The sequence below is a fragment of the Gallus gallus genome, chromosome 27 (genome assembly GCF_016699485.2).
Source record: "Gallus gallus isolate bGalGal1 chromosome 27, bGalGal1.mat.broiler.GRCg7b, whole genome shotgun sequence".
NCBI classification, from domain to species: domain Eukaryota; kingdom Metazoa; phylum Chordata; class Aves; order Galliformes; family Phasianidae; genus Gallus; species Gallus gallus.
Window position 1 is genome coordinate 3,810,341 of NC_052558.1, and position 12,435 is coordinate 3,822,775.

General features: G+C 46.0%; 1 protein-coding gene across 1 annotated transcript in view; it reads right to left on the bottom strand.

Moving 5' to 3' along the window:
- The window catches only part of NPEPPS (aminopeptidase puromycin sensitive), a 28,372-nt gene that overhangs the window by 14,864 nt on the left and 1,073 nt on the right, over positions 1-12,435 (bottom strand). The window contains exons 2-3 of the mRNA XM_015299474.4: positions 6,062-6,146; positions 780-857 (exon numbers count right to left, since the gene is read on the bottom strand). Of these exons, the coding sequence (XP_015154960.2) occupies positions 780-857; positions 6,062-6,146 (163 nt within the window). The remainder of the gene's footprint in view (positions 1-779; positions 858-6,061; positions 6,147-12,435) is intronic.

The following is a 12,435-nucleotide window of genomic DNA, read 5'->3' on the forward strand; positions in this document are numbered from 1 at the left end:
GATCTTGATCAGAAAGGCAGCGTGCCAATATCCCACTGAATGAAACGCCAGCAGTTTATCAACCAACAATCTTTACATTTGTGTTTGAAAAGATGAAGTAAAGCAGCTTCACCCAAACCAAGGAGCAAAGCTTCAATCCACAAACCCAGCACAGCAAAAAAACAATAGTTTCAAAAGATTTAGTGCATTCAAACCTAGGAAAATACTGCAGTAACTCAGATTAGCTCTTTCTCAGTAAGAGGAGAACAGATCATCAGTATGTGACAGAAATAGCTTCGAGCCTAACGCCCAGTAGCAGGTAAATAATTGGAGTCACCTTCATGTTAGAAGCAAACACCAGCATTAAGGAAACAATCTCTCCAGTTCCAGGGGCCCACAGTCAAAGTGATCTTATCATTTCTGCTTCGCATCAATCTTAAAGATTTTAGTACCAAAGGGACCTTGTAAAAGAGGTTTCTTAAGTCAGGTGTTAATCTGTGCTGCCTGCTCTAAGAATCCATTCACTGAACAGCCACAGAGATAATCAAAGCACTTCCTAGAGAAACAGATGAATAGCAGCTTTTTATGGCACTTACTTGAACTGCATTCTTTCTGCTAGAAAAGGGAACTCCAACTTTAAGGTATTCTCAGAACTAAATCTACTTCAGCTTGACAGCTGATAGCTCAGGTCCCACTCCCTCAGCCTCCAGGGGACACACAGCTGCTGCTCCAGCTTTGCTAATGCAAGCACCATAAATGCACAGGGTAAAGTGAGCTGAAAGCACTTGAATACCTCTTACCTTTCTGAAGGGTACTGGGAAAGGAGAGGGTAACCTTCTCATCCTCATTTTGATAGTTGAACCCTGTGGCATGTACCTCTGAAAGAGAAACAGATTTTGTTTGAAATATGATCCAGTGGTTTATAAGTCCTGAGCACTTAAGATGAACCTGATCAGCTGAATCCAACAGCAAATCAATGAAGGCTTTGAATAATCTAGAAGGATCGTTTTGAGCAACCAAAGAAATGCCAGCTTTGTCTGGGGTGACTGTACATCACCTTGCTTCAGACCTGAATTCAGCACATTTACTCCAGAGGGTGCAGCCACCATGCATGCAGCATGGACTTCAGCTCTGCTGCCAACCTGTAAACGTGCAGCAACAACAGCAGCCTGTGCAGCACTACTCCAACCCTTGAGAACAGTAAGAAATGGCACTGTTTTCCCTCAATATTAAACGCTTACATTAGTGCAGCAGGAGTCCTGTTAATTATCCTGAGCAGAATGCTTATGATTTAACTAATAATTTGTGGGCTGGTTTGAAAAGCACACTAATACCCACAGCAAGCTGGTTTTGTTTGGTTACAACCACTAAGAAAAACTCAATGCTGATTTTATTTAAAGCATGTCTTCAGACACACAGACCTACCTTGGAGACTGTGCACCATTCAGCAAGGGCATCCAAAACCAACTGGAATATTAAGCAGCCCGGCATTCATTCACACAGCGTTGGGATCTATTTGTAGATGCAAACATCTGAACTATGAGAGCAAGCAGGAGAGCTGGGGGAGGGAACCAGCAGAGCTGAGCTGCCCAGCAGCCCATGGACAGATCCATGTCCTCCAAAGCTCTTCCCTTCCTTCCCAGCTCCCCGAGTGCCATTGGGGCACACGAAGCAATGCACGATGATGCTCCTCCAACCACAGATCTAAAATAGCTGCACAGGGCCTTGCTGTGCAAGTTCTGCTATCTTTGTCCCCCTATAATTAACAGCTGCCTTAACTAGCTATCTCTAAGGAATGCAAATCTGCACCAAAACAGATCAGCAGAAAGAGAGACCACACGTCAGTACCTCGAATGAACCAGCTGGGTAACCCTGGGCACGGCAATACACCTCGCCGTGCAGGAATGTGCAACTCCAGGTTCACAGTGAATATTTGGCAGGTCAGAACAGTTAGTGAAGATTCATGAAATGCCCAAACCAGCGTCCAGTGACAGCACTCCCAGCACGAGCTGCCCACCCCACCCAGTGACAGCAAATCTGACAGGAAAACACGGTTTGGGTGCTGAAATGGCAGAGAAGGTCCAGAGAGCTCTTCAGAACTGACCTCGGGAGAACAATCCAGCAAACAGCCTCTGCAATCACAGAATGGCCTAGGTTGAAAAGGACCTCAAAGATCATCTAGTTTCAACACCCTTGCCAAATGCAGGGTCACCAACCACTAGAGCTGTCTGCCCAGAGCCACATCCAGCCTGGGAAACGCACAGAAACACATGCTGCTTTCTGAACAATCACAGAAAGAAGGGACAAAACAGAACAGCTTACTGCTCCATTGGCTGTGCAATCAGATCGAAAAGCTCCTTTAAAACAAGGCTGTAATTTATGGCGTGCCCTGCCTTCCCTGCTCAAGTGTCACTACAAGAACCCAGGTATGCAGCTCCAGAGGCCTGAGCGTTCTCAAGATGCTCAGATAAGCTGTTCTACAGATAGGAAATGTAATTGGAGACACGTTTTTATTTCGTATAAAACGTGATGTGTTGTTTTTCTGGAATATGATGCTCTCAGCCCTAAGTCAGAGCAAACACCACCCTCTGCTCACAGAGCACACAAACCACACGAGTGCTGCTTTCACACCGCGCTGCTTGGCCTTCAGGCAGGGCAACACCACGACACAGCTCTAGCTGTGCAAACAGACAAAGATCTTTACAGGATCGAAAACAACTCCGGACTGCACTGGGAAGCTCCAGGAGTTGAATGATCAGCTGTAAGCGGGGTGAGATTCTTCAACAGACTTCAACAGACCTGCTTGGATTTGTCCACTGGGAGAAGTCGGCTGTACCCTCAGCAATGGAAAGCTCACTCTTGTGGAGGGGCTGTGGTCCATTACAACTGAGCTCACACAAACAACAAAGCCACGGCCTCCACTCACTGCACTTAGGTTTGGAATTTTTCTATTCCAAAGTACAGAAGGATCGATATCCCCTGCTTTGTTCTTCGCTGTCATCCAAGGGCGGCTCACACAGCCCTCAAAGCAGTTACTGATACATACACATGTCAAAAGTAACAGAATATAAATGAAAGATCCAAAGTTACACTCTCTAAACTGACGACTCAGCACTAATAATTAAACCCACAGCAAAGAGAAGCACAGAAAACCACCAGCAATATTTCTTGTCGTTTAAGAGAGCCACTCACAGCAAAGATGTAATTGCAGTAAAAGGCCGTCCGAATTCCTAACAGCACTGAATACAAAAGCTCCTGAGGAGAACAACACAGTTTTGGCAGCCTGCTCACTTTGGAGAGTCTGGCACTGTAAGGTTGCAAGTTAATCACTAGCACATTAGTGCACAGTCTGGACCAAATAGCATGAGAAAATACAAAGCTGCTGGAGCTGCCTTGGAAAAAAAGCACCCAAATCAGAGCTAGAGACTCTCCCGGGCTGGGAGTGCTGCAGATGAGATTTTACAACAGCATTTTAAACAAATTACAGCCTTCCTACAAAGTACTTCCTGAAATTGCACGGTAACGAGATGGAAACGTCAATTAATGATTCCAATTTCTGTATTACATACTTACAAACGTGGATCCTCGCCAGCGGTTTTAACCGATGTCAGACATACACGGAGCACACAGAGAAGGCAAAGTGGAAATGGTGGGATTGGGAATACTGGAAAGCAAGCTGGCTGTAGCAGAATGCTGCCCTATGCACACAGGTTGGGGTGTGGGGGGCTTTGTGTTTTGCTTTTCAAATAGCCCCCACTATTGGGGATAGTGGGATGAGATCGACCCCTCAAACAGACCTGCTGGGAGAAGTCAGCTGTACCCACAGCAATGGAAAACTCACTCTTGTGGAGGAGCTGTGGTCCATCACAACTGAGCTCACACAAACAGCAAAGCCACGGCCTCCACTTCCCATCACTGCACTTCGGTTTGGAATTTTTCTATTGCAAAGTACTGAGCAATCGATACCTCCTGCTTTATTCTTCGCTGCCATTCAGCTGTGGACTACACAGCAGAAATTCATACTTTGACTTGAAAACTTCAGCAATCGTCCCTCAGCTCCCAGTCAAACTTTGGGAATGTACCTGATTTCCCTGGAAACGTGCATTAAAATTCCTCTGCTGCCTCCATCTCCTGAAGAACAAACAGGTGGAGCCTTTGAGGAGAAATCCTTATGCAACTGAACTCACTCTCAAACATTCTCCATAAGCAATATGAAGGGGGGGGACCAAACTGCTGATTTCGCTGATTTCTGTTGCTTCATTGGACCACATTTCATATTCGGTTTTTGAGACCAATTCTAAAATTACCATCCAGAAGCTGTGCACAATAGAAGCATTAGTAAGACTGACTTGATCTGTATCAACAGGTGCCAGCAAACGGTCTGCCAATTTCATGCAATTTTACTTCCAAAGCCATTATACTATTTGGCAGTTTACCAACCTGAAAGATATGTTTTAACCCCGTGAAGCCAGACTATAATTACAGAAAACATGCCAAACTGCACCTCCACTATTTATGCTACAGCAGTTGGAGAGGTGAGTGCCTACATTGCAGCCCTCCATGTCCAGAGCCCTACGAAAGCTGAAATCAGAATGAAGGAATTCAAGCTACAGAAATCGGCTTCCAATTTACTCAGTTCTAAAGACAAAAGCCTTCGTGAAGCTCCGCTCTTAATACTTCAAGGAGAGAGCACCACTGTTAAAGGATATAAAAAGCAGACCCCCGAAGGACAGCGAGATCAGCTCCGAAAACACAAAAACGACACACAAACATCCACTCTATTTTATTAACTTCCCTTGACTTGAGTGGAAAGTGATCATTCTCAGGCACCTTTTCCATTTGTTTTCACTTTCTCAACAGGAAAATAAGGAGTCAGTAGGTGGTGTGAGCCTGGGGCACAGCACTGGATGGAACAGACCCCATGAGCTCCGCTCCACCCTGCACACTCTGAGCTGCTTCCCTTGCAGCTTGCAACAGCACCTCTGCTTTCTATCATAGTTCATTAAAAAAGAAAAGTGTCAAACCAATTTAAATGCAAAAACTCCCTGCAGATGTTCTGTTTGCCACACCAAACCCTATTAGCCTGAGGACAGTGCTATTTCAGAGAGAGTACTGCAAGGAGAATGAAATGGTCCAAAGAAAGGTAGGTTCCTTGTGCAGGGGTTCAGGCACAGCCCTTCCCTCCGAGGCCCCCAGCTGCTGGGGAGACATACCTGGGAAGTTTAATCCACTCCCCATGGCCACACTCATTCCTTTAATTCACAATCAGGTTTTGACACAGTTCCTCCTATGACTCTTCCTCCTGCAGAGCCTTTTGTTGTCTGAGTGATGTAAGAAGCAGCTGTACATCGTGGACCAAAGCACTACAAGGCCTGAGGCAGTAGAGGCTCCCCACGACAGCCAGAAGCCCTTTACCCACTATCAAAGCATTACTCCATTCCAAGCAGCTGATGTCCTACGCCTTAATCATTTCATACTTTAATCATTACAACTCTTTTTGGCCCTGCTAAGACCTTCACAAAATACAATTGGTGATGACATCAACTGCTGTGACAGCGTGTCACCAACAGATACTGCTGCCTTGTGTTCCCAAGAATCTCCCATCCTCCACTGCACTGCACACTGTCCTCCACACAACCACCTTCTTTCACACTAGGAAAATTCTGCTCCATGTCAACTCAGTACTTTGCACTTCTTCAGACCCTTCACAGTGAAGATTTCCTACTGCCAGCTATGCCTGATCCAAGGCCTAGCTAAGCCCTTGCTGCAGCTTTTGTCAATATTGCCAAGTCCACAGGTACAGACCTTGTTTTCTTATGCAGGTACCCACTGTACAAACAAACAGTGTCACAACAGTTGCCCTTTTGCCTCTGACACACAAATGTGAGAGCAGGACAAAGGAAACTTGAGGCAACACACAGGAATGGGAAAAGAAGGAAGGCTGGGGAACTCACTGCATGCTTTACAGGGAGGCCAGCTTCTCCAATTATTATATTTTTTTTCTGTTGAAGTTGTTAACTGCTGGCAGCAGCACTTTGTGTCAAAAACACATTACCATAAGACAGCAGAAGAGCAGCCCTACCTTCATCTCCTTCTGGTGCATAGGAGGCTGTAATGATGTCGATGTCAGCGCAGTTCATCACAATCTGGTTGGTGGCATGCTTCACCTGTAAGAGAAACATCATCAGCATCAGGAATAGGGGAGCACAGAGGAGAGGGCACCCCACTAAGGTAGGCATTCCCACCTCCACTTCATCTATAAACTCCCACATCACCATGTGCTTCCAATGGGCAAAGAAAAAGATTTTCCATCGACTGCTCTCGTCCTTTTCAGAACCTGAGTACCTGAATCCCATTCAAACCCTCTGTCCCTACTTATCAATACTGTAAATTATTTAAGGGAATGGACTGCCTGTTCAATACCAGTACGTACGCTGGACAATAGGGCCCTTGTGCATGCCTGGAATCCAAGACCAATGAAAATAGATAGAGAGCTCTAGGCTTCCTTTCAGTGGCGACCTAGAGGAGACTGCAGAACAAGTGGAATGCTTGTGAACACAAACCCACATCTCCCAGAGATCTCAAGCAGCACAACCTACAGCGCAGCGTTCTGTACTGGTGATGCTGTAAGAAGTTCTTAGGTTAAAAACATCTGCCAAGAAATTCCCTTTACATTTTCCTGAAAGCTTTCCTTCTGCCAGCTCTTGGCTACACACACTTTGCTTTATTTAACAAGTGGCCAGCTCCCAGTGTAGTAACAAACCGCCTCCCTGTGCCAGCTCCCTATTTGGATGCAAGAGCTTGAACGCAGAAGAATTCAAATTAAATATCAATTAATTACAAAGGGGCTAAATATTTGGGAACCAAACTAGGAATTATTCAGAACCTTAGGGCTGCAGCCACCCAAACCAGCATGCTGGATGGAGCTGGTAGTGCTGCTATGCAGGACACCACTTCAGGCAGCAAGCAATGCCAGCTCTTCAGAGAAAACAGAACCTCTCCAACATCTTAACGAAGCCACGACCGTACCCTGACACCTCGTTCCTTAAAGCATGAGGACTTACAGCCCCTTCTTGATTGCTTTGTTGTTCCTACAACATGCCCTGTTAGCCCCTGTGCCTGGCCCTGCTACCAGTAGATGCACAGCAACAAAGCGTGAGCATCAGTGCTGGGGGGCACGGTGGGCATCCAAGGAGGTGAGCACAGCAGCTCTCAGCCCCGAGCCCTCCTGCCCAGGCTGACCAAAGGAATGCTTCCTTAGTCATTGTGTACACAAAACCCAAATCTGGTCGGTGATGAGAGGCTTAAGAAATTCAAACGTGTAACTCAATAGCAGCGCACTCATCATAAGAATGGTCCACCTAATCTAATAATCCGCCTGCCCAAGTGCTAAAACCTGATTTCCCAAGGAAAGCCACCCCCCCTCAGATGCTTCACTGGAGGCAAACCTCCCCCAGGAGTTTCTCCACTCTCTCGTCACCACCCTTGCTGCTGAAGCAAGCAGTTGCAGCTCACTCCAGCAGCAGAGCTGGCTGTGCACTGAGCACTCAGCTCCTTTCCCCACGGTGCCCCTCAGGGTCACAGAAGCAAACCAAGAGCACCCAAAGAACTACTTGGGATTCCACAGCAAGGGATACAACACACTTGCAAGGCACAAAGCTAACAGATGTAACAGCTGCAGAACTCAGGCTGGAGCCGATGCTTCCAGTACAGACTTGCAATCCGAAATCCATGTTTTCCATTTGGTGTGCGTGAAACCAAAGGATTGCAACACCTCCCCAAAAACAGAGATCCATGCCCAATGATCTTCATCACAATTGTAAGGTTTGGGGTTTTTCGAGGTCTTCTAAAACACAGAAAAATCAGGATGAGAAAATCTTTTTATAAAAGAGTACTTGTGAAGACCTTTATTCAATCTACAAATCCAAATCTCTCTGGATTAAGAATTCAAGATGCATAAATAGTTGTCCAAATTGCAGACAATACTGGATTTAACAATAGACTTGATCTGTAAAAAATGACCTCTTCTGAGGACAGAGGAATTTCCAGTGCAGCACTGTGCTGCAGAATAAGAAAGTTTACGTTTAAGTGGAGACAAATTCAGAGGCTCCTTAGAAAGGCAATTACTCCTTGCCTCCTACAGTGTGTTATGGAGGAGGCATTTAAAGGGACTGAGAGAGCCAGGAGATGGAAAAACGTTCACCCTCCAACTCTGAAAGATGAAGGGTAAAACTCAGCACATGGATACAGATATGGACCACACACTGCACAGTGCACTTCTGAGGTTCTCCTCATTGAATTGTGGAAGGAAAGTTCTCACGTTGGTGCACAGGCCCTGGCCAAGAGCCTGCTCCCTCTGATCGCTCAGATGATCAACAACAGACACACCTGTAGGAACAACACCAGCACAGAACCACAAACCACCCGTGCTTTGCTTCTGACCCATTTATCTCATGAGAACCTGCAGCACGGCCCCACCGAGTATGGAATGAAGGAATGAGCTGCAAAGCTTTAAGCTCTCTGCTTCCCACGGAGCTCCGGCAGCGTTCAGAGCCAGCACTGCCCCATAACACATGGGATGCTTTGGTGCAGAAGCTTTCCCAGCCCAGCACATCCCTTTCCACGCCCAGCAGTTGCTGCTGGGAAGGCAAATCTCACCCCCAGCATGAAATCACAGCAAAAGCTGCTCCCAAAAAGTTTTCCGAGGCAATATCGTGCTGCACAGAAGAGCTGAAAAGGCTGATTACTCAACTATTGTGTGCACCACAATGTTCATTAAGCACAAAAAGATGAAATCACTCTTGCCTTAGTGCTGTACAGCTCCTTTCCTCTGCTTGTGTTCCAGTTACATTTCCTCCTATGGACAGGCTGAGCCCAGGGGCAGGGGCTGTGAGCACGGTGGCACCTACACTGTTATTCTGACAGTGAGAAACAATGAAGACTTTTGCAGAGCTGTGCCAAACATGACTCAAAGATGCTGTAAGGCCATTTATTTTCTCTAGCAGGAAAGGACTTGATGGAAAAACTTTTTTCAGGACATGAGAAACAAGATTTTGAATGGCTTCAGTGGAATGCCAGCCTACCTGAAATGCAGCACTGGGTGCTTCAGAAGGCACCTTCTGCAGCCAAAACTAATTCTCCAGGGCCCTTTGCAAGTCCAGGTAATTACATATCATAACTCTGCTTCAGAATACTTTCCTTAATGCAGCATTACATCAAGCATGCACGCTTTCAGCTTTTACCCTCTAAAAATAGTCAACTAAAATTACTTCAGTTCTCTTCTAAGACGCAGCTTTTGAAGAATTCCTAAATACAATGAGAAAAGTATGAAAAGGTTTTATTAATTTGCATCTAAGAGGAAATCATGGTAGCCAAGCAGTAAAACTACCACTGCCAAGACCAATAGGCCCACTGGAAAAATCCACCTCATTCCAGTGACCATCCCAACTACATCCATCTGCAGTAGTCACACGTGCTCCAGAAGAGAACAGTCTGCATGGTCAAATAAATCCCTCTGCAACTGTAATTAATGCAATCACCTTAGCACTATGGAACACAGAGCTGGAGAGGAAAGGAGCAAAGATTCCTACTTCTGCAGCCGACTGAGAAGCAGCAGGCTCCAGCACTCAGCACAGTACCTTTAATGCTCACGTTACCCAAATTCAGACCTAATTTAAGGTACTGCAAATGTAAACTACAAAGCTGGATAATACGACCGCGTATGACACTCACCATCTCCTGCCCACCTCAAGAGCTGCTGAGCACAAATACTACACTTATTACAGCTTAATTTTTCAAGGTTTACATACTAAAGTGTCAATCTTTAACTGGCATGCAGTGAGATCGGAAGACTGCATATCTTTAGCTTAGCTCACTCTGCCTTATCAGCCTATTAAAAGCAACAGATACAGGTTAAACATTGCTAAATATAACAGAGTATCCCTAAGACACATTAAAGGCACTGGGAAAGATCCGTGAATGAGCCATCCACCTCAGGTTGTAAATTCCTTAGGTAGAAGATGTGTTGCTTTGCAGTTTGTGAGGGGTGAATCACTGCTACACTCCCCAGAGACAGCAGCAGGAAGGCAGCACTGCACCTACTGCCCTACACGGACAGGTGAGCGCTCAGAGCTGTGACAGCACTGGGAATTCCCTCCTGGAGGCTCACAGAATGCTGAGCTTCAGCAGCCAGATGTGTCTCTGTGTTACTCATGCTTGCCTTTCAGCACAGTGCAGAACGGGCTGACAGCACATCCCCCCTTTGTCCCACACCCTCCAGCAGAACAGCAAAGCGCTGACCCAACCACTGAGCAACAGGAGTGCACAGCACTGATAACTGCACCCGGAGCACCAGGGCTGCAATAAATAAATCTCCAGCTAACAGATGAATAAAGGAGATTAACTGCTTCCACTCGAAAACAAACAAACAAAAAAAAAACACCAAATCTTCATTGTGCTCATTCTGAAACATCCACACGCCCAAAGGAACGGTTCAGAGCTCCAGGAGTGCAGCTGCTGGAGGGGCACAGGACCATAGCAGGCACTGCTGCTCCAGCTCCAGACCCACAGCTGACACACAGGATCTGCTCCCCCCCACGTCCCGTCCTGGCTGTGACCAAGGGCCTATTTCACAGGGAACCTGCAAGGATTCCTGGGTTTTAAACCATGCCAACTGAAAACTGTCTGTTTATATAATTGTTACATAATTCTACAGGCTTCCAACATACCCCTATGACCACAATTTACATGACTGAAGAATCTCAGGTAACCACTCAAAACTTCATATTTAGGCTGCCACACACTTAACAAGCTAACATATTAAATGTTATAAGACAGCTTAGAGCATTGTTCCTTTATCAAGGAACAACAATTACCAGACAGAGGGTCGTTTCCCCAGCTTGAAAACTTGAAGTGCCATAATAAACTACAGGCACATATTCTTTCTTTTTAAGCCTCTGAAACCAGCCTGCTCACTGCTGACACCGAAGCAACCTCCTTATCTTTCCAATCGTGAAGGGCTTTACTCTCTGATGTGTATCTGAAGAAGCCATGGAAGAGATGCATCATTTATTAGTGGAGCAAAAAAGCAAAGTGTTCTGTTAAGTTCCTTACAGACATCTCCCTGAGTGCAGTGCCCACAGCCAGGAGGGATCATTACACGTTTTTCAGGGCCTGGTGCTGAAGTTGAAAGCCTTAAAGTCTACACAGAAGGCTGCCAAACCCTGCTCAGAGTCAGCAGCACAAACTCACCCATCAAGTGTTTGCTCCTGGTGCCCTGACTAAGAATTACAGCCTTCGCTAATTCCAGTTTGCTGTTAAATATGCAAAATAGCAAACAAACCTTTCTGAAGTGTATAATGAAGTTCCCATAATTCTGAGATTAATCCTGATTCATTTTGGTGTCACAATTTCAGCCCTCACCCTGCAGGTCAGAAAGCATCAACCCTTTCAGTATTTAAGGTGGATTACCACTCGCCCAGCCATAATCATACTGGAATGGGGCAGAGGGACTAATGATTATGCTTTATTAATTACTAAAAACGATTTCTGGACTTTCAGGAAGAAGCAGTGTACCTAATGATTATTTTCACTCCTTACCCAACATCCTGACAATTCAGTTTGTCTTCATGTTAAATCACTTTCACCTCCATGCCTGCACAAGGGATGCTGAAAACAGGCTGAACCCCACTCCACCTTATGAAGGCTGCTATGAGAAACGGTCAACAGGTCCTTAACTGAACCAATTAGAAGGCACAAGATTTCTTTCTTCTAGACTCAACTCAGTAACACATAACTAGCAAACGTTAGCACATTCTCATTAAGCAAGCCATTCCCTTGCACCAGAAGCACTCTGTCCACCTAGCACTGTTGGAGAGCTGGTTCTTCTTCTCCCCATTAGGTGCAGAAGTTACCCTCTCATTAGCTGGAGCACGCCTTCACCATGCTGGGGACACCAGCGGCCGAGCAAGCTTCAGATCTGCAGCACTCACCACATCCACCTCCTGCACACACACCTGGGATGCAGCCTGGAAATTCTTCCACCTATGGTTGTTATGCTACTTAAGAATAAAGACGCATCGTATTAGAGGCTTTTCAAAACATCTCCCTACTCTATTTCTCTCTCCCATGGGAACAACACGCTCACCACAGCGAGAGCTCAATTGGTGACAACCTTGAACCCTCCACATCAATGCTCTTCCTCATACCCTCAGCTGGTCAGAAAGTCCAGAACTCTGCACTGTCAGGTGGTACCCTCTGCTCTAAGAAATCATTGAGCAATCCCCCGAACAGCAGCAAAGAGCATTATTACCATACCCCAGCGGGGCTAAAATCCACAAACCCCACACCAAACCCATAAGAAGGCTCCGAACCAACACGATTCCTGGAATTAAACGAAGTTTCCAAGGCTGCAGCTCAACACCACTCTCTCCCAGCAGCCAGCCTGGCTTAAAAACC